This window comes from Notamacropus eugenii, chromosome 2, assembly GCF_028372415.1.
Source record: "Notamacropus eugenii isolate mMacEug1 chromosome 2, mMacEug1.pri_v2, whole genome shotgun sequence".
Lineage (NCBI taxonomy): Eukaryota > Metazoa > Chordata > Mammalia > Diprotodontia > Macropodidae > Notamacropus > Notamacropus eugenii.
In genome coordinates this window covers 235,241,706-235,269,195 of record NC_092873.1, presented here as the reverse complement: position 1 = coordinate 235,269,195, position 27,490 = coordinate 235,241,706, and the positions used below count along the sequence as shown (strand labels likewise).

Sequence of the window (27,490 nt, the reverse complement as noted above, 5' to 3'; positions counted from 1 at the left end):
TAGAAAGGAATGAAAGATGGTAAGGGGAAAGGGAAGGCGAGGGAAGAAGGGAAGGAATGGGGAAGAGGGGAGGGGAAAAGGAGAAAATGGAAGGGAAAATGAGGGCGAAGAGGGAAGAGAAGGGAAGAAACAAGCATTTATTAAGTGCTTAATATGAGCCACGCACTTTGGTAAATTTTTTACAAATAATCTCTCACTTGAGCTTCACAACACCCCTAGTGGTAGGTGTTAGTATGACCTCCATTTGATAGTTGAGAAAAATGATGCAGACAGAGCTGAAGGGACTTGCCCATGGTCAGTTACTAAGTGTCTGAGGCTAGATTTCCACACAGGTCTCACAGACTCACAGACTAGAACTCTGTTACACCAACTAGCTGCCTCTTAATGACCACATGACAGTTATCTTAAGCAGAATTATCACACTTCTGTGTGATAGATTAGATTTGTTTTGCCCTTATTAAGAAGTCAGAACTAGGGTCAATGGTTAGAAGTGCAGAAGGAAAGAGTGACTCAAAATGAGGAAAATCCTCATCATAATTGCAGTGGCCAAAATCGGAAGGGACTGCCCTGAAGGATGGTGGCACTGGAGTTCTCCTACTAGTAGATGCTAAAAAGACACTTGGGAAACACTTGGTAGAGTTTCTCTTTCTTATGTGATACTCAAGTTTGATGTAGGAAGCTATACTTTTCTGGGTCCAAAATAACAGTTTCAAGCTAGTTCTGTCTGGTTTGTCTCAAGTAACATTAATATTCATTATTTCATCGACTTCACAACATCCAAATCTATTAAGCAAAATTAAGTGTCACATTTATGGCACTTGCATAATAAAAATTAGACACTGGGAATGGCTAGACTTCCTTAAACAATCTACCTTTAGCAAGTACAGATGAAAGGGAGGATTGATGTTCATTAAGGTAAAAAAAAATTCAAAAGCAAAAATGAACTTATCATGACACTGAGGGAAAATGCAGATACACAGAAAGTAAGTGTCAGAAAATTTTCTACCAATGGAGGATAAGAAAATCAAACTCCTTCATCTTGTTTTCTAAAGGATTTTCCATAGAATGCAATTTTGAAGAGCCTGCACAGTTATGGCTGAGATACCTAAGTTTTCTATCATACACTTGGCTTGAAACTGCATCCCAGCGATCACAGAGCTCTGCCATCTTTTCATCCAGGAGGCATGCTTCGGTTGGGTTGGAGAGTTTGGGGATGATGTTGCTCCCAGTTTGAATCAGTGGTGAAAACATACACTTGTGGATGTTAACTTCCTCTTCCAGTTTCTGCCACAGATGAAAAAGCCAAGATAAATTCTAATGTTAGATCAAACGGTTTTGAAACTCTCAACACACATAGGTATTATGGCATTAATATTACATGCAGAAACCAATAAATGGGAAGATAAACACAGAAAACATATCCTCATGAGTTAGCTCTTTTAGAGCAAGTCAAGGGAATTTCAAATGAAAGAATAAATATACTTTTAGAGATAATTCAGATTGTTTTCATTTTATTAACTAAAAAGAAAATAAGATTCAAGGAAAACTTTCCATTACAAAAGGAAGCATTTAAAAATGATCACATGGGAGACTCAATCACATTCAGCTTAAAAATAAAAGGCTTCCTTCTATTTCTCCAACCATGTCTGTTTTCCCTGAGACTTTTTTATGAATTACTTTCTGATCAAACTGATAACATAGTATCAATGAACTATAAATATCACAATGCAAAGACAAAGGAAAGTGCTGGGGGGGTTTTTCATTTAATTCCAGGTTCAAATTTCTTATTCAAACAAAAATTCTTAAGGGAAGAGAGAGAAGTAGGCAGGATGAGGAGGGAACATAAATGTTTATAACTAAACAAAAATGCAGGTGAAGTAATCACTGCCTTTCGAATTAAAAGCATGTGCACAACTTTTAAGAAATTAAGTTTTACTTTTACCAAGAGTCTGAATTACAATTTAATTTGTTACCATTATTATGAAAAATTGCCTCAAGAATGATTTTGCTGGTATTCCTTTTTAAATTAGAGGGCTATAAATCAAGAATACCTTCTTTTATAATATTGAGTGAAAATGTTAATGAATTTACAACTGATGCCCTTAAATGTTTCCATCTATCAAAGAATTTCACAGGGAAAAATTTACCGAAAATTAATTTGGTAAACACAAATATATTAAATAAAAATGACTCTTGTAGCTACCATAAAAGCTCCCACATTTCAGTCTGCGGAGAAAACCTTTATTCAAATGCTATTCGTTCCCCCATCACACCTCTCTATAAAAAAGCTTAAACACATTCCAAGTTTAAATTGTCACTGACAAAAAGACAAGAACAACTTCCATGCTTTTAAAACCTCAATCTTAAGGTATTTCATAAAAAGCCACTAAACGCAAGGGAAGTTATCTGAACAGCAAATCCTGTTCTGACAAAACAATCCCTACCTGCTGATATTGCTTCGCTTTCTCTAGATCGAGACCATCTTCAGTATTGGCATGAGTCAGTAACTTTTCAGCTTCCGTCAGCCACTGGTTGAATTCACTGAGGTTACTTTGGAAGTGTCTCCAATCTTTCACACTTTTATCAAAAAAACTTTTAGGGAATAAATTTTAAAAACTGGTAAGTGATTTTGGAAATGGGATCGCTTTTTATGAGAACCAATGATTTTATTAACCCTTAAAACTGTGTAATATTAGATTCATTTTGAAAAATCAAATAACTTAGTTACAAAAGAAAACAAGAACAAAGCTTAATCTATGTTAGCAAGCAAAACATCACAGGGAAATACCTCCCATGGACCCTAACACCATGTTCTCTCCCTCATTTTATTTCTTCATTTATTTTTGCAAAAAATTCTACCAGGAGCTAAAATGGTGGGGAAACTGGTTCATGAAACAAAGTGCAAGCATAGGTAATGGCTACCCTGTGGAAACATTTGCCAATATATATGAAAATGTTAATTGGCCCATCTGAAAGCAATAGTAGACATACAGTGATTTCTCTTTCTGAGCCCTTTCCTGGTGAAACCAACATTTATTCACCCTGAAGTTATCAACTGAGTCTTTTAAAACATTTTTCTTACAATCGAACAGTTTTGTTTGGTATCTGGCATGATTACAATTCTCAAATACCCAAATTCTACACTCTATACAAATGTCAATTGTTCCCATACCTAAAACGTTCTAATTATGATCATGAATCTGTTAAGGTTTGTAACATAGCAAGAATAGGAATGTTATTTAGGTCATTACACAGAGAAAGGCATATTTAGCTTTAATTGCCGTGTAATATGAAAGAGAAATGAATAAAAATGCTAGTCCTTTGCATATTCAAAGAGCCCTAGATATAGACACACAATGGCAAAAAGCTTTAATGGACTAGGATTATAAAGTTTTATTGAGGTAGTTAACTAGCACATTATTAACCTATCCTATGACAACATCCCATCACCAACGCCAAAAGATGTGGAAATGATCTTCCTCAATAAAAGGTTTCTAACATATGCAAAATGTCACCAGGTAGCCCAGAGGAGATAAGACTATAATAGCCACTATTAAATGACTACAATATACAGAATTAGTTAAGAACCAATTGGAATTGAGGGCATCTGTACCATCACAATCATCAAGGAAAACATGTCTAAATTACTGAACTCTGGACAACTGGACTACTGTGAAGAAGTAAGGCACAAGGGGAAGAAAACAATCCTATCTCTGGAATCCCAAGATGTGGGCTGTAATCAAGTAACTGACATTCCTATGTGTGTGACCTTAAACAAGTTACGTTAACTTCATAAGACTCATTTTCCTCAACAATCAAATGGGGGGGTTAAGGAGGGGCTGAGCCTGCAGGACACCTGGATCAGATGGTCTGGAAGATTCCCTCCTAGGTCTACATCTGTGAATCTGGAATCCAGTGTCCATAATTGTGCAAACAAGTTTGCAAATAAAAATATGAAGCTGGGAAACCTACAAATAATTAATAAAGCATTAACAGTCTACTAAAATTCAAATTAAATGGCAAGGAAAAATCGTTAATTGGTGGGATGCATGAAAAAAAGAATACCTAAGACCGTTTTCTGTGATCAATTTTAAAAAGTTTTCCTAGATGAAAGAAGAATTCAGGAATCTTAATTTTAGAAGGGTTTTCTGAAGCAATCTTGTCCAATGTATACCTGAATAATCTCAAATATGTCAAGGCAACCTCTGTCTGAACGATCCCGTTAATAAAATCAAATTTTAGTTTTGGATAGTTCAGTTCTGAGAAAGTATTTCCTTAATGTGTCTCCCTATAACTTCTGCCCACTGGTTCTACTTCTATGTAAAGATACAAAAGCAGAAAAAGAAAATGCATTTCATTTGTTAACTCTGAATTTTCGAATCCAAACATGTACTCCCTAAATTTCTCCTTACTATAGGCTAAACATCATGTGCTTCAACCAATTTCTCATAGGGCACTGCTTTCCTCTTTATTCAGTATCCTCTAGAAATGCTACACAGCTGGAGTGAACAGCCAGAAATGAACATAATATAAAGAATGTGGCCTGACCAAGGTAAAAGGAGCAAAGCTTCCCTTCATATGCAATGCTCTGCTTCCAAAAATGTGGTCAAAAATCACCTAAGATTTTTTTTTTTTGCCTGTCTAACCATAATGCTAACTAGAAAGAAGCTCAAAGTCCACTAAAATCCCTATTTTCTGGATTCACATGTACCAGTACTCCCTATCCTGTATACTGAGTTGCTTAATTCATCCTATTAAATTCAACTCCTTATAAAATTTGTAAAATCTGTGAACTGCAAAATCTTTCAATTACTTCGTAAACAAGAAGAAAGTACAAATGAGATTACAGACTGGAGACAAAGATGGCACATTGGAGGTCATTTAGTACAACCCTCAACACATAGGATGACAATGAGACTCAGAGAGTTGATGTCAGTTGTTCAATGATCTCAACGATCACACAGCTGGTAAGTGGCAAAGTCTCTAACGAAGGTGATGATATGATGATTCTATAAGTTTCTTCTATTTTTAAGTAAAAAATTATATTTTTATTGAAAAATTGTATTATTAGTTGGAGGGTGGGGAGAGTGGATTTGTCTGTTTAATTGTTTGGCATAAACTTCTGGTTTCCTTGGTGTAAAGTATTCTCAGTAAAGAAATTCTAACCACAAAGATGACTGTTTTGCAAGATTAGAAAGTGATCTGAAACATTGAGGTGTTCTGTAATTGAAATATTCCATAAGGCTATAACTTGTTTCACAATTGGTATTATGCAGACATGAAGCCCAAGCCTTGTTGCAACCACATTCAAGACAAGGCCTCTATTCCCCACGCAACGGTCTGAAAAGATGATTATACCAAGCAATATAAAATACGAACACTTCCCTCGAAAAAAGATTCTGAGAAAAACCCTTTTTCCCTCTCCCTGAGAGGAGCCAATCTCAAATTTCTGCAGTACTGTGAAACTACTGACCAGGAACTCAAGGTAGCACTTTTAGAGGAAGCAACTGACAATATCTTTGTGTTCTTGCTGTCATGGGAAAGGATTTGGGTTTTCTTCCTTTTCCATCGGAAAGAAAAGAAAATTGCAAACTGCAGTTCCTTCTAATTTAAGTCTCAACAAGCCATGGAGAGGTAAATTTGGGCAAAGACCTTTTGCCTAATGATTTCAGTAAATTAGTAAACCTGAATTATGTGCCTACTATGTGCCAGATGCTACATTAAGTGTTTTGGATACAAAAAAGACAAAACACAGTCCTAGAAATCAAGAAATCCTACTGTAACACATGGGAGAAAACATGCAAACAACTCTGTACAAAAAAAAAGACAGGCAAGTTAGTTAAATTGAAGATAATCAAGAGAGTGGAGTCATTAGAATGAAGAGGAATCAGGAAAGGAACCCTGGGGAGGAGAGGGTTTTACCGGGGACCTAACAGAAAGCAGAAGTCAGGAGGCTGAAAGGAAAAAGGAGCAAATTTCAAGCATGGGGAAGAGCCTGTGAAAAGCTCCTAGTTGAACACCAATTTCTTGTTCAAGAGCATCAAAGAGGTCAATGTCACAGGATCACAGGTACATGGTGGAAGGGGAATATAAAACATAAGAAGACTGGAAAAGTGAGAGATTATGAAAGGTTTGAATGACTAACAGAGGTTTTTATATTTGACCTCAGAAGTAATAAAGAGCCATTGAATTTGATGAGAAGGGAGGTGGTGACCTGATCAGACCTGTCATTAAGGAAGACTGATTCTATCAAATGAGTGCATGATAGACTGGAGGAGAGGAATATTTGTGGCTGGGAGAACAACTGGAAGGGTATTGCAATGAGGTAAGGGTTTGCAACAGAGCAAGGGAAATGTTAGGAGAGAAGGGGGCATTTACCATAGATATCACATAGGTCAAATCAATAGGCCTTGGCAAGAGACAAATTATGACGGGAGGAGGGAAGGAGAAAGTGAGGGGTTAAGGAGAGATCCTACACTTCAAGCATCAGGGAATGAGTAGATGGTGGTGAGAAAGGTGGGGGAGAAGATAAGGAGTTGAGTTTTACACATGTTGATTATAAGATCTCTATGAAACATTTAGTTCCAGATATTCAATAAGCAGCTGAAGATGAGAGTGGAGAAAAATACGTATAGATATGATCACTGAATATACGGGAGCTGATGAGATCATCAAGTGAAGCAATGCAGAAAGATAATAGAAGGAGGTCCAGGGCAGAGACCTGTGGGACACCTACCCCAGCTAAGGATATCAGCTAAATGAAGATCTCACAAATGGGACTGAATGAGAGTGATAAAACAGGGAGGAAAACTAGACAACAACAGCATACAGAGAAGTGGGTATCAAGGACAAGACAGTGAGAGGATCAAAGCCCCAGCGAGGGGATCAAAAAGGACACAGACTGAGGAAAGGAAATCCAATTTGGCGATAAGAAATAGGAACTCTGGAGGGAGCTAAATGACAAGGTCAGGATTCAGACTGCAAAGAGTTAAGAAGAGAGAGAGAAGAAAGTGGGGGCAGCTAACATGGACAATATATCAAGAAGGATCGACATAAAAGGGAAGAAAGAAATGGGACAACAGCTAAAAGGGATAGATGGATAAAGTAAGGATCTTCAGAGGATGAGGGAAATACATGAATGTTGGTAAGCAGCCAGTACAAGCAAAGGGAGGGCCTTGAAGGAAAAGCAGAGAGTAAAGATGAGAAGGGAGTCAGTGTTGGAGAAGATGGGACACAATGGAATTACTTACGCATTCAGGACAATTTGCCTTGAGAAAGGAACAATCACCTCTTCTTGTTCAATAGAAGGAAGGTAGAAACAGTAGTAGAAGGCTTTGGGGATAAATAAGTTGAAAAGGAAAGCAGAAGAGGAAGCTTTAAGGTAAGAGATATATAGTACACATTTGTAAGTTATCAGTAAGAGCACAGAGGGGCCAAGAAGCTTGAGTCTACACTTCAAGCTTCAAACTGTGGGAAGGTAACTTAAGGGGGAGACAGAATGGAGCTCAAATTTAACATGTAAAGGAGTCATCCTGTTCAACTATAGGGCAAAGTATTTTAACCTTTTTTGTATGCTAAAAAGTAAACTATGATATTACCATATTAAAGTTTTTTTTCCCTCAATAATTAGATTTGCCCAGAAAGACGCACAAAGCTCATGTTAAAAATTAAAATTATGTTAAAATGTAATGTTAACATTATGAAAATCAGAATGTCTCTTTTATGGTATTCTTCTTTTCCCCCCTATTTATCTATATAAGATGTATCTTTACTGAGAATAGGAATTAACAAATACACATAGATGATGTCCTTTCATGGAGAATTTTAAAGGCAAGCCAGGAATCTATTTTTCAATGTATCAAAAAGAAGTGAAGATTTCAAAGGAGTGGAAACAATTACCAATAGTACTATTGACAAGAGAGGAAATGACCCAGAAAAATGAGAACAAGTACCAATTCACAGACTGATTTTATCTTCTATAAAAAATTTTTGGACATATCAAGGAAATACTTCATAAAAAGAGGGACAGGCAAGGATCACGTAGATCAGAGGTGCTGCAGGCAACCAACAATACCGCAGAATGCAAACCAAACCAGATTAAAACATAACTTGGAACTATTTTTTCAAATTAATAAAAATCAAACAAGAAACATTACTATAACTTGGAAGGTCAAAATGTGGTCCATAAGTGCCCTTATGTCCACTTTAGTGGTCCCCATTTCTATTTGGGTTTGCCATCAATAATGTAGGCAATTTCTATGACAGCTGAAATCTTCTGTAAGAACTGACTGAAAAATAGAGAAAATACAAGATCCTGACATGCTTTTTTAAAAAAAATTCTAAAACAGCAATTGCCTTGACCATGGAAGAATCTTGACTCCCATGGAAATGTAAAGATGATTCAAAAATCCATGGACAGATTCAACTATAAAGATAATTTGGTTGAAGAATACTTTGAGTATCATATATCAAAAACAAGACATAAAACAGAGACATGCATCAGTGTGAAGCTATTTTCCAACTGTCATGGAAGGGGTACAATGCAAAATCTGAAAAGTTTAAAAAAAACAAAACAAAACCGTTAGGTTCGACCAATACTCTTGCATATTGATGACATGATACAGATAGCACATGGTCCCTGGGATACTACAGAAACCTCCCAAATGGGATCCATTAGCAATCAGAAGAAATCAACATTATCAGTTGACAAAGGGTGAAAAGTACAAGAGGAAGAAAAAGGAAGCCAATTTCCTGGATTTTAACATGCAACTGTATGGGCAAACATCTTGCATAAATTCTTCAGACAGAAATTGTTATTTTGCATGACTTTATGCAATTGTGAGAATTTTTATTTTTTTCTCTTGTTTTTCAATTTGCTGGAGAAAAAATCAATGCTTGTTAATTGAAAAAAAAAAGGTAATGAGCTTCAAAAACTCAAGAGGCCTGAGACTTTTCAAGCCTTCTCAAAGTCCTTATCAGTGGTATCTGACATTCTAAAGAGATTTACTATAGACTGAACTTAGGTATAAACAGATGGTTTTGAACTAGCACACAGCTCATACAAAATAATGTGACTATGTTCACAGGAAATTCTAACAAGATCCCTAAATAAGATTTTTGGGGAAATAAGATGCTATTTTTGTTCTTGCTCAGTCCTTTCAATCATGTCTGACTCTTTGTGTCACCAGTTGAGTTTTCTTGAAAAAGGTACTAGAGTGGTTTGCCTTTTTCTTCTCCAGCATACTTTATAGATGGGGAAAATGAGGCAAACGGGGTTAAGTCACTTGCTCAGGGTCACAAACTCCTAAGTGTCTGAGACTATGTCTGAACTCAGGTCTTCTATCCACTATGACTCAAAATCTTTAGGAATAATCCTCCCAGTTCAGACTTTACTTCACCTTCTCATAGGCTGTAATCTCACCCAATTTTTTTCATAGATAGGAAAACAGAAACCCAGAGATATAATTGATTTACCCATGGTTACACAGGGAAGCTTTAAGAAGCAGGGTTAAAATCTAGGTCTTCTTACTCTAGAATCTTCCTCTCCTCCTACATAGATATGGATTATTAGTTTTGAAATAGGAAGTGCTTAAGTAATGATTTGTACAATTAAGGCTGACTATAATAATATTATACAATCATCCCATTAGATGATCTAAATCACTAAAAGGGGAAAGATTATAAAAGTCGATACGAGAAACAGGTGATCCCCAAATCTGTGTAGCTAATCCTAGCCTCTCTCCAAAGCTACCATCAATCAACAAGCATTCATTAAGTGCCTCCTAGGTGCTAGGCATGACATTAAATTCTGGGGACACAAAAAGAGGCAAAATATAGTCCCTGCCCTCAAGGAGTTTATAAACTAAAGGTGGAAGACAACATGCAAACAACTATACGCAAAGCAAGATATATACAGGATAAGTAGAAAATAATTAACAGAGAGAAGGCATTGGAATTACAAGGGCTTTTTTAGGGAAGACTTCCCATAGAAGTGGGGACTCAGGGAGGTCAGTAATCAGAGCGGAAGAAGAAGAGAGTTTGAGGGATGGGAGACAGCCACAGAATGCTAGAGCTGAGAACTGGATTGTCTTGTTTGTGCAACAGCCAGACGGCCAGTGGCACAGTATCAAAGAGTATGTGTCAGGGAGTAAGGTAACCTAAGACTGGAAAGGTAGACATGTGGGTTAGGACATGAAAGACTTTGAATGCCAAACAAAGCATTTTGTATAGGAAGTTGTCAGAATTCATTGAGCAGGGAGATGGATGTAATCAGATCTGAGCTTTAGGAAAATCACTTTAAGTGGCTTAATGGAGGATGGAAAGGACTTGGGGGAGACCTGCACCAAGCCAAAACCTACCAGCAGGCTATTGCAATAATCTAGCATACACCTTTCTTGTAGTTCCTGGAATATGATACTCCATCTCTCACATCCATATCTCTGCAGTGGCTCCCCTTCATGACTGAAATGCTCTGCCACTGTTCCTTCACACCTGAGTTTCCCTGGCTTCCTTCAAGAATTAAATCAAATCCTACATTCTACAGGAAGCCTTTCACAATCCCCTTAGCAGCTAATATCTTACCCTCTTAGAACTGTCACCGCTGCTGAGTCATTTCCGTCATGGCCAACTCTCCATGACCACCCCCGTTAGGGTTTTTCTTGCCAAAGATATTGGAGCAGTTCATCATTTCCTTCTCCAGTTCATTTTACAGACAAGGAAACTGAGGAAAATTGGGTTATGCGACTTACCCAGTGTCCCACATCTAGTAAGGGTCTGAGATTGGATTTGAAATCAGGTCCTCCTAATTCCAGGCCCACCACTCTATCCACTGTGCCATCTAGCTGCCTACTCTCTTAGATTACCTTCCATTCATTCTGTATTTATCTTATATTCCTTTCCATGCTGCTAACCCCATTAGACTAGGAGCTACTTAAGGGCAAGGACAGCTTTTTTGCCATTTTTTGCTTGTCCAGCCCTTAGCACAGTGGCTGGAACACAGTAAGCACATTAAAAATGCTTCAATGAATGACTGACCAAAAACTAATTATTACTCAGAAAAAAAGACTTTTGTAATCTCATGATGTCTTATGTATAGAAGTGTTGTTTCCAAAGTTGTATTTCTTTCTCCTGTCATGTGTTGATTAGCAAGTATCTGAAATTGTTTGACATATAAATTATTTTGCCTCTTGCTTTCCTTTTCCTGCCATCTGCTGCACATCACTGTACTCTCTCACAATGTAATCATTCCCATTAGAATATGTGATAGTAAAGAAAAATCAAAGCAGCTATCTTTCACACCAGCTTCAGTTTGGTACAGAGAAAGTTAAAAGCATTGGCTTCAAAAAAGTTTTCCAATTACAAAAGAAGTTTGCTGTTCATGGTATGTCATCCTTTTTTTTGGGGGGCCCAAAGATCAGATTAAAAAAAACACATTAAGAAATATAGCGTTAGGCTGTGATTTTTTTACATTTTTACTCCATTCACAGATAGGGTGTGTGTGTGTGTGTGTGTGTGTGTGTGTGTGTAACATCTAATATTCACATAGCTCTTCAAGGTTTGCAAAATGACTTACCAATAGTAATGTATCTCCACAACAAGCCTAGAAGGTTGAGACCATTATTATCCTCACTTTACAAGTGAAGAAACTGAGGTAGACAAAGGTTAAGAGACTTGCCTAGCATTACATACCTACCAAATGTTTGAGAGTAGATTTGAACTCAGGTCTTCCTGACTCAAGGTCCACCATGCTATCCACAGTACCATCTATAAAAACCTCTAGGCATATTATTACTATGAAGTTACTATGAAATGCGATGAGCACCAAGCTGTAATACAGACATCAATGATAGGCAGCCATAGTATAGTGGATATAGATGAATTTAAAGTCAGAAAGACCCAGGTCCAAGATTCTCTCCTACGTATCAGCAATGTATCCACAGAAAAGTCACTTCAACTCATAGTACCCCAGAAACTTCTCTAAGATTATAAATTATAAAACAGATGCAAAACTCTACTGGAACAGAGAATCTCCATACAAAGGAGTTTCTTACACAGTCAATCCCATTTCCTTCAAAAACATACACAGAAATTTTTAAAACTTAGAAAATAAAATTTAGAAAAAACTATCACTCATCCATTAATTTGATATGAAATATTAATTTGTATTATCCTTAATTTGTTACTATATTGGTTTTATGATGATCTTTCCAAAACTATTGGTCATAAAAATTGAATACATACACAAACACAATGATAATAGCAGTTGTAGATACTCAGATTTTCTATAAGGCAGATTTAGGAATAAGGCAAGAAATTTAATCATTTGACTAATGTGGGAAGGGGTATGTGTTTTTACTCCTTTTCAAGACTGCTGAGCCTCATATTTTTTTTTAAAATCCTTAATAGTAAATATAAGCTAAAACAAACTTACCTTTTATGATCATAGTAGGTTGTTTTCAGACTGTTCCACTTTTCATTCAAGTGGTTCAGTCTTTTCTCAATCATAATGGCTCCTAGATGGGAAACATCCAGTATAATTCTGGGCTCCTTCCTACGAAGAGCTGTAATCTGCTCCTCGACTTTGTCCAGGAGAGAATTGATTTGCTATAAAAAAAAAATGTCAACAGAGACTTGGGTTTGGATACTACCTCTAACAATGATTATGTTAGCTGTATGTCCTTGGGCGAGTCATTTCACCTCTCAAACCTCAGTCTCCTCAACGATGAGACTGGAATCATAGCTGCAGTAGCTACTTCACAGGACTGCTGGAATATCAAAATGCTGTGCATAAAGTGCACAGCAGGTTTGAAAGTACGGTAGCAGCGCTGGCTATTATAGAATATTACAATAGCTCTCCCTTTACACGTAGACATCATATAGACTTTTTATCATGGAGACTTATTAAACTTTAAGTTACAAGGCTGGTATTAATTTGCACTGTGGAGTCAGTTTCCTCACTCAGAGTTATAAAGTCATAATTCTTCCCTTCCCTCCTCCCACTCCCATAAAAATAGTACAGATACTAAAAGAAATAGGAGCAGCTGTGGTCATTAACCTTAGGGCCCCCATTGAAAGTCATTCTGAAAGAAGGTCATAATACATACAAAGCATAAAAAGAATGGACAAAAAGGGGGAGGGGGGCATGAGGAAGGAACCAAATGAGTTACTCAGGCATATAGAATTATGCTTTTATATATTCAGCCATATGAAATCATCAATGTTGGTCTTTAAAGCATAGATGACATTACCATTCATGGGAGTAGGAGAGAAGCGTAGCACATACCAATTTAAAACTGAATAAAATAAAAAACATAACAAAATCACAAGGAAAGGAAATAGAGTAAATGGTCAATTCTTGGGAAATAATCAAAGGAATTAAGATATATGTTCATATACGCTAGATATATGCTATATGTACACACATATAAAATTGACTGAGGCAAAAGTTAATATGCTATCTTGCTTCATCAGTGGCATGGTTCATATATGCAATCTCTACTCAGCAACTTAATACAATGAATTTAGAAAATTAGATTAAGGAATTTTTGTAATAGAAAGAAGACTTATAATTGGTGTAAATAGTAATGTAATCATCTCTAGTATGCCACATTTCAGGAAAGACTAGATTGGAAAATGGGAGGCATGGATTCCAGATGTGGCTCTGCCTCTGCCTAGTTAAATACACTCTCAAGTTTCCTTCCAAGCCTGGAACTCCATGACTAAAACACCCTGTGATGATCTTGCTTTGAAATTATAGTTCTCCATATGATGTGCTACTGAATGCTAACGGTATAAAATCTAATACGTTTCACTCTAGTTTCTACTTTTATCATAAATACATTCCCCAGTTATTTCTTCACCATGCAGTTTGTACTATGACCACTATTATCGGTAATCCCTCCAAAAGAAACTTGGATTACATCCCCTGAAAAGCCAGCTCTGATGGGCAAAGGTTTGGCTTGAATCTCCCCAGTGCAAGGACGCCATACCATTTTGAAGACATCTCAGTTTCGAGACATGTCCCTCACCCAACATACATATAATTTTTTCTCTTACCCTTTCTATGTTGTCTTCTCTTATTAATTATTCTTTAAGCTGCTTGAGGGCATCAACTGCCCCATTTATTTTTATGTCTCCCCAGCCCTTAATGCAGTGTCCAATACATAACAAGTGTTTAATAAATAAATACCTTGCTGTCATTATAGCTCTGAATACTCCAGAGTAGCTATCTGACCTTCATCTCTCATAGCTTCCATTTCCTCAACTATAAAATGGGGATAGGATACCTCACAATGCTATTGCAGTGACCCAATTAGATGATACATGTAAAATGTTTTACAGATCTTAAGGTGTCCTAAATGCATTTATCAGAGAAATAGTTTTGATGGACTCTAGCCTCTGCTCCCAGCATCAATATCCCAACTTCTTCATATGCCTCACTACCTCACTAGAACAGCAGGTGTGTCCCTTACCTCAACTACATAGCACATCCACCTAATATTAAATAGGACCACAATAGGCAGCCATCAAGAAAGTAGCACCAAGAGGATGCTGAGCAGAATCTTTTACCACTAAATCATAACCTAAGTGGATACATGCACAGTAACAGCAAAGAACTGGCCTCAGGTGAACTTAGGATGTAGAGAGGGTTATTATAATATCATTAGTGTACATTAATATCCCCTTTACCCCTTTTCTGTATGCATTCTGGATAAACATATTTCCACCAAGGCTAGGAACCCTACCGATATCAATTCAGCCCTCTGATAATTTACTCTTCGTATATTCTGTAAAGATGAGTTGCACCTTTTGCTCCATAAAAATCTCTATCTTGCTTTGTTAACCTGCTGGTTCCTCTATGGAGCCTAGCCTGTTTGTTGAGAGCATAATCCTCAATAAGCCTTTGCTTGGGCTGGAGATGGTCTGAGTCTGTGAAGTCTTTCAAAACAAACTTACAACATGCCTTGTAACACCACAATGTTTTTGACACCCAGCATGGAGAGGAGAGTCTGATTCTGATACTTTTCAATCAAAGGTAAGTCTTTTCCTTTCCTCTCTCTTGGCTGGGGTCCCTCAAATACCTAGGAAGTCTTGACAAGACACTTGGGGCCCCAGTGTGCATGGGCAATTTCCCTGTAGACACAGGAAGCTCTTTGAGGAACTTTACAGTCAGCTCTGAGCTGGCTTTTATCCCTCTCTGAGGGACACCACATGATCAAGTGAATGGTGGCTACAAAAAGGATTTCTTTGCATTCAGTGCCTTCCCCCTACCCAACCCAAACCCATAGGACTCCCCACTAGGCAAGTATCCTGCAAAGTTGGAACAAATTTGGCTTACAGGACATGAAAACAATTCACATGAGTGTAAAGAGGGTAACACAATGCGTGGGAGAGGGAGACACTATAAGTACTAACTAGGATTATGAGCTTCTTCATTGGATGGCACCGCTATACAATGCCAATGGTGATGAGATGCCCAATTTTCCGTGTTAGGTATTTTGGAATTGTATTCAGTAAGCCTGAAGTCACCTAATCAGTAATGGGTTTGTTTCAAGTTTCAAATACATAATATTGTTTCAAATTGGTAAACTATTGTATTAGTTCCAGAAAGTATTGGATTTTCCTCATTCTAGAGGAAGAATTACCATAGGGTGAACAGGCAGACCCTTCTCTGTGGTTCTTGTCAATTCCTCTTATTCTGTAAATTTTCCTGTGTGGACAAGTTCATCAGCCCAGGAAAAGAGCTTGTTTGGGTTACAGAGTTCCTAAACAATGAGCTTGGTTTGCTGAGAATGTGCAAATTTATGTATTATATACAAATATATTTATCTGTATATTACATGCATGTATACTATTATATAGAAATGATTTCTAATGATTGGTCTTTACACCAGGATAAATGTAAATTCAAGAAGGAAAGAAAAACAGGTGAAAGATGTTCAGGGAAACTTCTTATGCATGAAAGTTATGGTAACATTTTTATTGCTCCATTAAGAGTAAAAATAATTCCATCTAGCCCTAAGCTGAGTTTGATGAAGCTTGCCATTTAAGATAAAAGCTCTTGGGCCTATAACTGATTTTTTTTTTTTTTTAGTTTGAATTTAGGTATAGTTGTATGCATTAAATCAGTACTCCACCATCTGAGCAAAATGCCACAGGCTACTCAGAGGCGATGTGATATACTCAACTGCAAACGACAACAGGGGGAGGTTTGCTTCTGGGACGACCTTGGCACAGCCTAGCCTGGGATCCTCCTGGCTCAGTTTCCCCACTGTGTTCCTTTGAAAAGGAATGTTTCCCAACGTGATGATTTCCGAGTCTGGCTATACAGTGGAATTGTTACTGCACGGTTGATAAACTGTGACTCCTACCAAAAGTCAAACAGAGCTAAGGATATTTTATCTTGTGATATGTGCTATGATCAGGTCCCTACTTCTTCCTTTTATAGCAAATTTCTATAAACTAAGCGAGTAGTCAGTAAAGTATATGAGCAAATGTAAGTATGTGAGATCTTGCTATTTTGATCTAAATTTACAGTCATTCCGTGGCCTAAGCAAGAATTGTGAGCTTAAAGTCAGGAACCTCTTTTGTTTCTGTTTCAGGAATGAGATTTCAGTAGAGTTCAAAGACAACATAAGGTTGTAAAATGTTTCAAAATGATGTGAGAATAACTGGGTACTGGTCCAGTTGATTGAGGAACCTAGCTGTCATTCTATTAATTACTAAAACTAAATCAGAAACATCTTTAGTTTGGTTTGGAAAAGAGAATTTCAGTGTCACCCATTTTCTTAAAGTGAGGTAACCTATGGAATATTTTGCAATATTTTGTTTTACATTAATGGAAAACTCAACTTTATTATGAACATGTTTCCTTGTGAAAAAGTTACTGATATGTACTATTTTGTAATCCTCCAAAGTTTTTTTTTTTAATTATAATTGAAGTAAAAGTTAGCCTCTTATGAGTATATTCATTTCTTTTCTTTTCTTTTTTTTTTTTAGGGAGTCAAATCACTCTTTAATGTAGTTGGAAAAACTTCACAGCATGAAGAATTAACTTGGAACTCTTATAGTAAGTCCAAGGTGAGTCAGAGTTAAACAAAAATGTAACATGTAACACTAGAAAACAGAATACCATCTTTATCAGCTGTGAAGGGTAGATGCAAAATACAGCCTTAAAAGTTGCCAAACATGGTCTATCACTTTCTTATATCTTATAAGATTCTACAACATATCACAGAAATAACTGTTCATTAATCCACTGAATATCAACATTAATGAAGTAAAAAAAAAAAATGGAGACATATGCTTGGTAGGAAACAACTTTTGTTACAGACACGAATGTCTGTCACTTGTATTTGCTGTGACAGTTATCTACCACTATATAACATGCTCCTCTACATAAGAGATTTAGAACAGTTGAGAAACTAAAATGTACACAAAACAAGCTTTACAGCATCTGTCCTCTAATCTTTTTATAGTTGAATTGGTTCTTACCACAAAGTAACAGTTAAGTTCTGATTTTGAGAAGGAAAACCTTGAAATAAATGTGGGAATTAGAGGATGAACTATTTGGTCTATTAATCCCAAAACTCTTCTACAACCAGTCTTCTCTCACCTATCGCCTTCTACTTATTAGTGTGTAAGTTTCTAGCAAAATAAACAGTGTTACAGAGAGAGAAATGGGATGAAGTCAAAATAGGGAACAGAAAAACGGTGAAATGAAAATAGTCAAATTTCCACATTAACAATGTATATTGTCCTCAACCCAAAGGATGGAATGTGAGCCATTTACCAATGTGAGGACAACAGTGAATTTGCAGGCAGGGACCTCTTATTTCTCCAGGAGTGATTCTAGCTGTTCCTGCAAGGAACTGAGCTGTTGTTTCTCTCTTTCTTCCTGCTGTTTGAGCTCAACCAGCACAGCCTGTAGATGGGTCTTGAGTGCCAGATTTTCTACTTTGATGATAAGATCTTCCTGTCTTTTTGCTCTTCCTTGAGTTTCTTGGAGTTTACCTTTCATCATATCAGTCTGCTTCTGAATTCCCAGGACCATCTGATTTGTTTCCTCATTTTCTTGGCGCTGTTCATCAGATTCATCAAGCTTGTCTTGTAGTTGCCTCTCTAGGTCTTCCTCAGTGTCAATGATGTTTATATCTTCATCATCATGAGGATCTCTTTCATCTTCCTCTTCACTACTGCTGCTAATATCATTAAATATCTCCCGAAGCTCATCATGTTCTGAGGAGCCATGGCCTGCTTATGACTCATTCCTGGAGATGAAATTTCTAGGCCTGCTAGGGAAACTGGGTTGTCCACTTCCTTTGTTTCATCTTCTGCAATCACCTCTCATCGGGTACTGACAGCTTCTGCATCTGTACTGAGAAGCCTCTTTACTTCTTTTTCCTCATCTGCTGATTCAATATACTTCTTCTTGGCTGTCTTACGGAACCTCCTCTTTCTGACATTCTTCAGAGGCAGAGTGATACCATGGTTCCAGATGAATTTCCTCTCCCGGTCCTTATCTTTTTTCTTGCTTGCTTTTGGATCAGTGGTGGCAACTGGTTCTTCTGGAGGCGGGTAAAGATCCCCATCCACACTGCACACAAGCATCTGGCAGATATCTGCTGTCTTATAAAAGGTTTTTTTATCTATAGTTTTCAAGGATTCAGTAATGCAGGGCAGGTCAACTACCTTAGCAGCTAATGGGGCATCGTCCACATGGACAATTCCATGATGTCCATCTGCATGTAGTTCAATGGTCAATTTATCTTTCAGGTTGACACTTCCAGACTGTATTGCCCTTCTCACAGTGGAAGCATAATCTGGAGGCAGACGTAATATGAATTGGCTTTCCAACTCATGGGGAGCATCTTCTTTGTTCTTGCTCATTTTCTGTTTTGTAACAGTCATTTCCTTTCGTCTTACTCCACAATGACTATCACTCAAAATCCTATGCTCTGGGTTTAGGTCCCAAAACACTCCTCTGGCATTTTCTTGGGAGACAATGGAGGCTGTTTTGTGGTAGACCCAGGCAAGTCACAACCTGGCTAGGCCTCCCTTAAGTGTCTTCACCTCAAACGAGCAGGAATCACGAAGAAGGCAAACACCGCGCTCCCTCCCCTGCACCTGAAGCATATCCATTTCTACAATTCCTTAACTCAGGGGTGGAAAGCTTCTACCTGCAAGTGTTGTAACTTGCATTTTTATGTAAAGGGTTGGATAATCAGTAGCATCTGATCCTCTTAAAGAAAACTGGAATCAAAGTGCACATTTTTGAGAAACTAATAAAATCAGATAATCCTGTATATCAAATGCAAATGATTCTAATGGGGGTCTTGGTTTCTCCTTATAATTGGGCCCTACATACTGAAGAGCCAGATTTGTGTTTTCCAGACAACAGGCCATTGCTCACCTACACTTAGGTGAACAGTAGATTCCAGCCCATACCCACCCATGATCCCCAAAATGTGGCCTATGCTCGGTTCTGGGAGAGCTCTGGGAGAGCTTTGAGGCAGGGACAGCTTCTATTCCTCTTTGCATCCAGAAGAAGCTACAGAAAACTGAGACTTTCATCCCTTTTCCCAAATGAATTTGGGATCCAGCTCTTTGAGGAGAGAATGATGGAATGTAGCCACTGTACCCACCCCCAATCTCCCAGCTTCCCCATGTGCTTAATTCTCTCACTAGCGCAGCAAGTGTGTCCATTACCTCAGCCACTTAACACATCCATCTAGTCTCAGACAGGCTCCCAATAGTCAGTCATTAAGAAAGCACCACCAAGAAGGTGCTGAGCAGTGGAGGGCTGCGCAGGAATAGCAAAGAGCTGTTCTTAGATGAACTTACGATGTAGAGAGGCTTGTTATAATATCAATATTATCCATTAATACTGTCCAGTGTCCTTTTCTGTATACATTCTGGGTAACCGCATGACTAGTTCCACCAGTTCTAGGAACCCTGTCCATATCAATAACCTCATTCAATATTTTAATATTCATATATTCTGTAATGACAATTGCATCTTTTGCTCTATAAAAAGCCCTGTCTTGCTTTGCGAAGCTGCTGGTTCCTCTAAGGAGCCTAGTCTACTTGTTGAGAGTATAATCCTTAATAAATGCTTTGGCATGGGTTGGAGATTGTCGGAGTCTGTGAATTCTTTTGAGACTGCCGCACAACACACCTTGAAACATTGTAACAGTTTCATAACATGTCCCTAACTTTGCAAAGCTTTGCAAAGTTTTTGTACATAATCAATTTTACCTACAAAACTTTAAGAAGCATAATTATATTTACCTAGAAAAGATAGGAAAGAGACAGGATTGTTATATCACCAATTTTGGGTGCCATTTCACTTGTCTGCAGGTCAAAAAATACATGGTTTACTTTAAACAAATTGCTATCTCAAAATGTCATTTGACTGCTCCTCTTCAAATATAACGTTGACAATTACCTTTACTGACTCTTCCTGCGCAGAGAACTGTTCCGAGAAACCACTGCTGAGATTGGTAAAACTGAGTAACACTTCTAGGTGCGCCATGGAGAGTAAGACTTTGTTAATTTCGAGATAATCTCTAGGGAGGGGAGTGGATCTATTTCCACACAGATGTGGATGATCAACTGTAACACTCTGCTCAATGGGGGTCACCTGTAGAAAAAAAAGGAATATGGTTAATACATACTCATCTAAAGGGAACACACTGCAAATTATAGTAAGCTGAAATCAAACGAAAAAAGCACTTCTAAGTTACTACTCTATGGTAGACATTGTGGAAATGTACAAAATTTAAAATAAAATAAAACAAACCATGTTCTCAAGAAGCTTACATTATATCAAACCAAAGTGCTACCGTTCCCAAAGACATTAAGAATTTTTAAAACAATATATTTACCAAAAGCAAAATGTTAGAGAAATAGTTCTATTGGTAAAGCAAACCTGCACATATAAATACTCTAATACAGTATTTAAAAATCTGCACTCCTGCAAACTTCTAGCAATCTCATTTCAGTATTGACTTGAAATACACTATAAAACAGAATCTAAACATTATTATAATGACCAATCAACAAAGTACATTTGGAGAGGAAATTTTCTTCCTTATTTCTCATTTATATCAGAAGCTATAACATTTTTCAAATCCTCCACTAATACTACACAAAATTATAAAGGGCTTTTGTATGTTTTAACCTGAATTCTTAAATATACTTCCTTAGGAACTACTATAAGAGGGAAATAGAGAATGGTAAAAATTATATTTTGAAGTTTTCTAGTTACAGTTCTACCCTCAAACAACCTCTCCTCCTTTGATGTCAGCATCACACAAATATAATCAGGATGAAGAAACTATTCGGTTGGTGTTTCTTCTAAAAAATATGCTTTTCAGTTAATGGAAAGTTCACCTGTGCAGGAACAGAGCTCAAATTTCACATAAAAGCAGCAAGGCACCAAAAAAAAAAAAAAAAAAGCAAAACAGAAAAGGACTTAAGTATAGAAAGTTACTACAGTGACAGGGAAGATCAAAGCACAAACTAGGAGGAAGACAATAGTGTAAAAATGACTCCTTGTAAAACTCAAAGAAGAATGTAATTTGGTCTTAGGTCCAAAAAGAACTCTTAGAAGAGTTAAAAAGGGATTTTAAAAAACAAATTAGAGAAACAGAAAAAAAATTTTATTCTCCTTTCTCTTTCCTTTTTTCCTTTTCCTTTCCCTTTCCCCTTTATTCTTTTCTTTTCCTTTCCCTTTCCTTTTTTTCTCTCCTCCATCCTTTCATCCTCATTTCTGTCTCTTTTCTGTTTGTTCTTTGTTCTTTGCTTTCCTTGCCTTCCCCTCCCTTCCTTCTTCTTCCCTTCCTTTCCTCTCCCTCTGTCCTTAGAGGTTATTATACCGTTACCTTGCAGTAAGATACTCAGAACAAAAGAAAGGAAGCTGGTATCACAGAAACCTGGAAGTGTTTAACAGATTAGATTTTTTACACTCACAACATTCCATTCTTGATGATGTAACACTGAGCCCCACCCAAGCCCCCACCCCCAGCTAGTCCTCACTTTTGTCCAGAGGACCACTCAGAATGAATGTTCAAAAAAACAACTCTCTGTTTTGGCTAGAAACCCTGAGGTTCCACCCCCTCCTATTTGATTTTTTGACAATATAACAAGAGACCTTTCTTTACTTCAGAATAGAGGGGTAAAGTGTAAGAAGACATGAACACTAGGAAGGCAGGGTGTGAAGGGCTTTGAATACCAAACAGTATTTGATATTTTATACACTCTACCACACTTGACATTGATCACTTCTATTATGACCTACTGTTTGGATTTTTATCACCCTGTTAGCCGAAATTCCTGTCCTGAGCTACACAAAAGGAAAGATACTATTTCTTTCCCCATTTTTCAGATCTCTTTGGAATAGAGACCCAGTAAGGTATACTGCTGGATCAAAGGGTATGCACATTTTTGTGGCCCTTTGAACATAGTCCTAAACTGTTCTCCAGAATGGTTGGATCAGCTCACAGCTCCACCAACAATGAATTAGTGTGCCCACTGTCCCACATCATCTCCTAGGATAAGTTCATCAAATCACAACTCACCCCCATGTTCCTAATACCTCTAATTAGAGGGTTCAAAGGTGAAGTACCAAAACTCCTACCCATACTCCCAGGGCTCCTGCTCCACCATCCCTCTTTCTGGCCTCCATTTTGTATATTGTCCTGATGTGACAGTCCTCTTCCAGAAAGAAGGACAAACAACAACCTCTCAGTAGTACAAACTGCCCCCCTCCTCCTTTCCCTTTTCCTTTCCTTCCCCTCTTCTTCCCATTTATCCTTGCCTTTTCCTTTGCTTCCCCTTGCCCTTTCTTCTCCTCCTTTCCTTCTCCTTTCCCTTTTTCTTTTTTCCTTTTCTTTCCCTTCCCCTCCCTTTTTCTTGCCTTACTTTCCTCTCCCTCTGGCTATACAGGGTATTATACCCTTACCTTCCAGTAAGATACCAAAACAAGGGCAATGAGGAGAAGGGAAGCTGGTATCCCAGTAATCTGGAAAGTGTTGAACAGATTAGATTTTCTACACTTATATCACTCTATCCTTGATGATGTAACAATTGGGCCCCACCCAAGCCTCCACCAAGTCCTCCCTTGGATTCAAAAGACCACTTGGAATGAATGCAAAAAACGGCATTTGTTTTGACCAGAAACCCTGAAGTTCTGTCCCTCCTAGACTGTTTTTTTGACAGTATAAAAAGAGACCTTTCTTTACTTCAAAACAGAGGAATAAAGTGTAAGCAGACATGAAAACTAGGAAGGCAGGCTCTGAAGGGCTTTGAATACCAAACAATATTTGATATTTTATAGACTCTACTACACTGTACATTGATCACTTCTATTGTCACCTACTGTATAAATCTTTATCACCCTCTTAGCCAAGTTCTTGTCCTGAGGTATGTAAAAGGAAAGATACTATTTCTTTCCCCTTTTTGAAGATCTCTTTGGGATAGAGACCTAGTGGGTATATTTCTGGGTCAAACGGTATGCACGTTTCTGTGGCCCTTTGAACATAGTACCAAATTGTTCCCCAGAATGGCTGGATCAGCTCACAGCTCCACCAACAATGAATTAGTGTGCCCACTGTCCCACATCATCTCCTAGGATAAGTCCATCAAATCACAACTCACCCCCATGTTCCTAATTCCTCTAATTAGAGGGTTCAAAGGTGAAGTACCAAAACTCCTACCCATACTCCCAGGGCTCCTGCTCCACCATCCCTCTTTCTGGCCTCCATTTTGTATATTGTCCTGATGTGACAGTCCTCTTCCAGAAAGAAGGACAAACAACAACCTCTCAGTAGTACAAACTGCCCCCCTCCTCCTTTCCCTTTTCCTTTCCTTCCCCTCTTCTTCCCATTTATCCTTGCCTTTTCCTTTGCTTCCCCTTGCCCTTTCTTCTCCTCCTTTCCTTCTCCTTTCCCTTTTTCTTTTTTCCTTTTCTTTCCTTTCCCCTCCCTTTTTCTTGCCTTCCTTTCCTCTCCCTCTGTCTATACCGGGTATTTTACCCTTACCTTCCAGTAAGATACCAAAACAAGGGCAATGAGGAGAAGGGAAGCTGGTATCCCAGTAACCTGGAAAGTGTTGAACAGATTAGATTTTCTACACTTATATCACTCTATCCTTGATGATGTAACAATTGGGCCCCACCCAAGCCTCCACCAAGTCCTCCCTTGGATTCAAAAGGCCACTTGGAATGAATGTAAAAAACGGCATGTGTTTTGACCAGAAACCCTGAAGTTCTGTCCCTCCTAGATTGTTTTTTTGACAGTATGAAAAGAGACCTTTCTTTACTTCAAAACAGAGGAGTAAAGTGTAAGCAGACATGAAAACTAGGAAGGCAGGCTCTGAAGGGCTTTGAATACCAAACAATATTTGATATTTTATACACTCTACTACACTGTACATTGATCACTTCTATTGTCACCTATTGTATAGATCTTTATCACCCTCTTAGCCAAGTTCCTGACCTGAGGTATGTAAAAGGAAAGATACTATTTCTTTCCCCATTTTGAAGATCTCTTTGAGATAGAGACCTAGTGGGTATATTTCTGGGTCAAAGGGTATGAACTTTTCTGTGGCCCGTTGAACATAGTACCAAATTGTTCTCCAGAATGGTTGGATCAGCTCACAGCTCCACCAATAATTAATTAGTGTGTCAACTCTGCCATATCCTCTCCTAGGATAAATCCATCAAATCAAAACTCACCACCATGTTCCTAATTCCTCTAATTAGAGGGTTCAAAGGTGGAGCACCAAAACTCCTACCCATACTCCCAGGGCTCCTGCTCCACCATCCCTCTTCTTGCCTCCATTTTATATATTGTCCTGATGTGACAGTCCTCTTCCAGAAAAAAGGACAAACAACAACCTGTCAGTAGTACAAACTGCCCTCCTCCTCCTTTCCCTTTTCCTTTCCTTCCCTTCTCATTCCCATTTTTCCTTGCCTTTTCCTTTGCTTCCCCCTCCCCTTTCTTCTCTTCCATTCCTTCTCCTTTCTCTTTTTCTTTTTTCCTTTTCCTTCCCTTCCCCTCCCTTGTTCTTGCCTTCCTTTCCTCTCCCTCTTTCTACAGAGGGTATTATACCCTTACCTTCCAGTAAGATACCAAAACAAGGGCAATGAGGAGAAGGGAAGCTGGCATCCCAGTAACCTGGAAAGTGTTTAACAGATTAGATTTTCTACACTTATATCACTCTGTCCTTCATGATGCAAGAATTGTTCCCCACACCCACAAAGTCTTCCCTGGGGTCAGAAAGACCACTCAAAATGAATGTAAAAAACTGCATCTGTTTTGGCCAGAAACCCTGAGGTTCCTCCCCCTCCCAGATTGATTTTTCTGACAATATATAAAGAGACCTTTCTTTACTTCAAAAGAGAGGAGCAAAGTGTAAGAAGACATGAAAACTTGGAAGGCTGGTTGTAAAGATCTTTAAATACCAAACAGTATGTTATACACTCCACTACACTGTACATTCATCACTTCTCCTACTGCAACCTTTTGTATAGGTCTTTATCACTCTGTTACCCCAAGCTCCTCTCCAGAGCTATGTAAAAGATATAAAAGAGAGTAAAAGATGGTAAAAAGATGTAAAAGATTCCTTTTCCCTTTTTTAAGATCTCTTTGGGATACAGACCCAGCAGGGGTATTGCTGGGTCAAACAAAGGATATGCATATTTTATGGCCCTTTAAACACAATATCAAATTGTTCTCCAGAGTGGTTGGATCAGCTCACAGGTCCACCAACAATGAATTAGTGTTTCCACTGTCCCACATCATCTCCTAGGATAAGTCCTTCAAATCACAACTCACCACCCTGTTCCTAATTCCTCTAATTAGAGGGTTCAAAGGTGGAGCACCAAAACTCCTACCCATACTCCCAGGGCTCCTTGCTCCATCATCCCTCTTCTTGCCTCCATTTTGTATATTGTCCTGATGTGGCAGTCCTCCTCCAGAAAGAAGGACAAACAACAACCTGTAAGTAGTAGAAACTGCCCCACCTCCTCCTTTCCCTTTTCCTTTCCTTCCCCTCTCCTTCCCATTTGTCCTTGCCTTTTCCTTTCCTCCCCCTTCCCCTTTCTTCTCTTCCTTTCCTTCTCCTTTCTCATTTTCTTTTTTCCTTTTCCTTCCTTTCCCCTCCCTTTTTCTTGCCTTCCTTTCCTCTCCCTCTGTCTATACAGGGTATTATACCCTTATCTTCCAGTAAGATACCAAAACAAGTGCAATGAGGAGAAAGGAAGCTGGCATCCCAGCAACCTCGAAAGTGTTTAAGAGATTAGATTTCCTATACTTATATCACTCTGTCCTTGATGATGCAAGAATTGGGCCCTACACCCACGAAGTCCTCCCTTGGGTCCAAAAGACCACTCAGAATGAATGTAAAAAACTGCATCTGTTTTGGCCAGAAACCCTGAGGCTACTCCCCCTCCTAGATTGATTTTTTGACAATATGAACAGAGACCTTTCTTTACTTCAAAAGAGAGGAGTAAAGTATAGGAAAACATGAAAACTGGGAAGGCAGGCTGCAAAGGGCTTTGAATACCAAACAATATTTGATATTTTATACACTCTACTACACTGTACATTGATCACTTCTATTGTCACCTACTGTATAGATCTTTATCACCCTCTTAGCCAAGTTCAAGTCCTGAGGTATGTAAAAGGAAAGACACTATTTCTTTCCCCATTTTGAAGATCTCTTTGGGATAGAGACCTAGTGGGTATATTTCTGGGTCAAAGGGTATGCACATTTCTGTGGCCCTTTGAACATAGTACCAAATTGTTCTCCAGAATGGTTGGATCAGCTCACAGCTCCACCAACAATGAATTAATGTGTCAACTCTGCCATATCCTCTCCTAGGATAAATCCATCAAATCAAAAGTCACCACCATGTTCTTAATTCCTCTAATTAGAGGGTTCAAAGGTGGAGTACCAAAACTCCTACCCATACTCCCAGGGCTCCTTGCTCCATCATCCCTCTTCTTGCCTCCATTTTATATATTGTCCTGATGTGACAGTCCTCTTCCAGAAAGAAGGACAAACAACAACCTGTCATTAGTACACACTGCCTCACCTCCTCCTTTCCCTTTTCCTTTCCTTCCCCTGTCCTTCCCATTTGTCCTTGACTTTTCCTTTCCTTCCCCTTCCCCTTCCTTCTCTTCCTTTCCTTCTCCTTTCCCTTTTTCTTTTTTCCTTTTTCTTCCGTTCCCCTCCCTTTTTCTTGCCTTCCTTTCCTCTCCCTCTTTCTACGGAGGGTTTTATATCCTTACCTTCCAGTTAGATACCAAAACAAGGACAATGAGGAGAAGGGAAACTGGCATCCCAGTAACCTGGAAAGTGTTGAACAGATTAGATTTTCTCCACTTATATCACTCTGTCCTTGATGATGCAATAATTGGGCCCCACCCAAGCCTCCATCACCACCAACTTGTGTCCAGAGGACCACTCAGAATGAATGTAAGAA

At 38.3% G+C, this 27,490-nt stretch overlaps 1 protein-coding gene and 1 pseudogene across 1 annotated transcript; both read right to left on the bottom strand.

Annotated features, from left to right (window-relative positions):
• Positions 1-808: 808 nt before the first annotated feature.
• Positions 809-27,490, bottom strand: LOC140526990 (utrophin-like). Its single transcript, XM_072643604.1, has 5 exons — positions 27,297-27,490; positions 20,447-20,641; positions 12,431-12,603; positions 2,445-2,592; positions 809-1,284 (listed from the first exon to the last, which is right to left on the bottom strand). The coding sequence occupies exons 1-5, from the start codon at positions 27,345-27,347 to the stop codon at positions 1,003-1,005; spliced, it is 849 nt and encodes a 282-aa protein (XP_072499705.1). The 5' UTR covers positions 27,348-27,490; the 3' UTR covers positions 809-1,002.
• LOC140526989 (transcription initiation factor TFIID subunit 7-like) lies at positions 16,943-19,095 on the bottom strand (annotated as a pseudogene).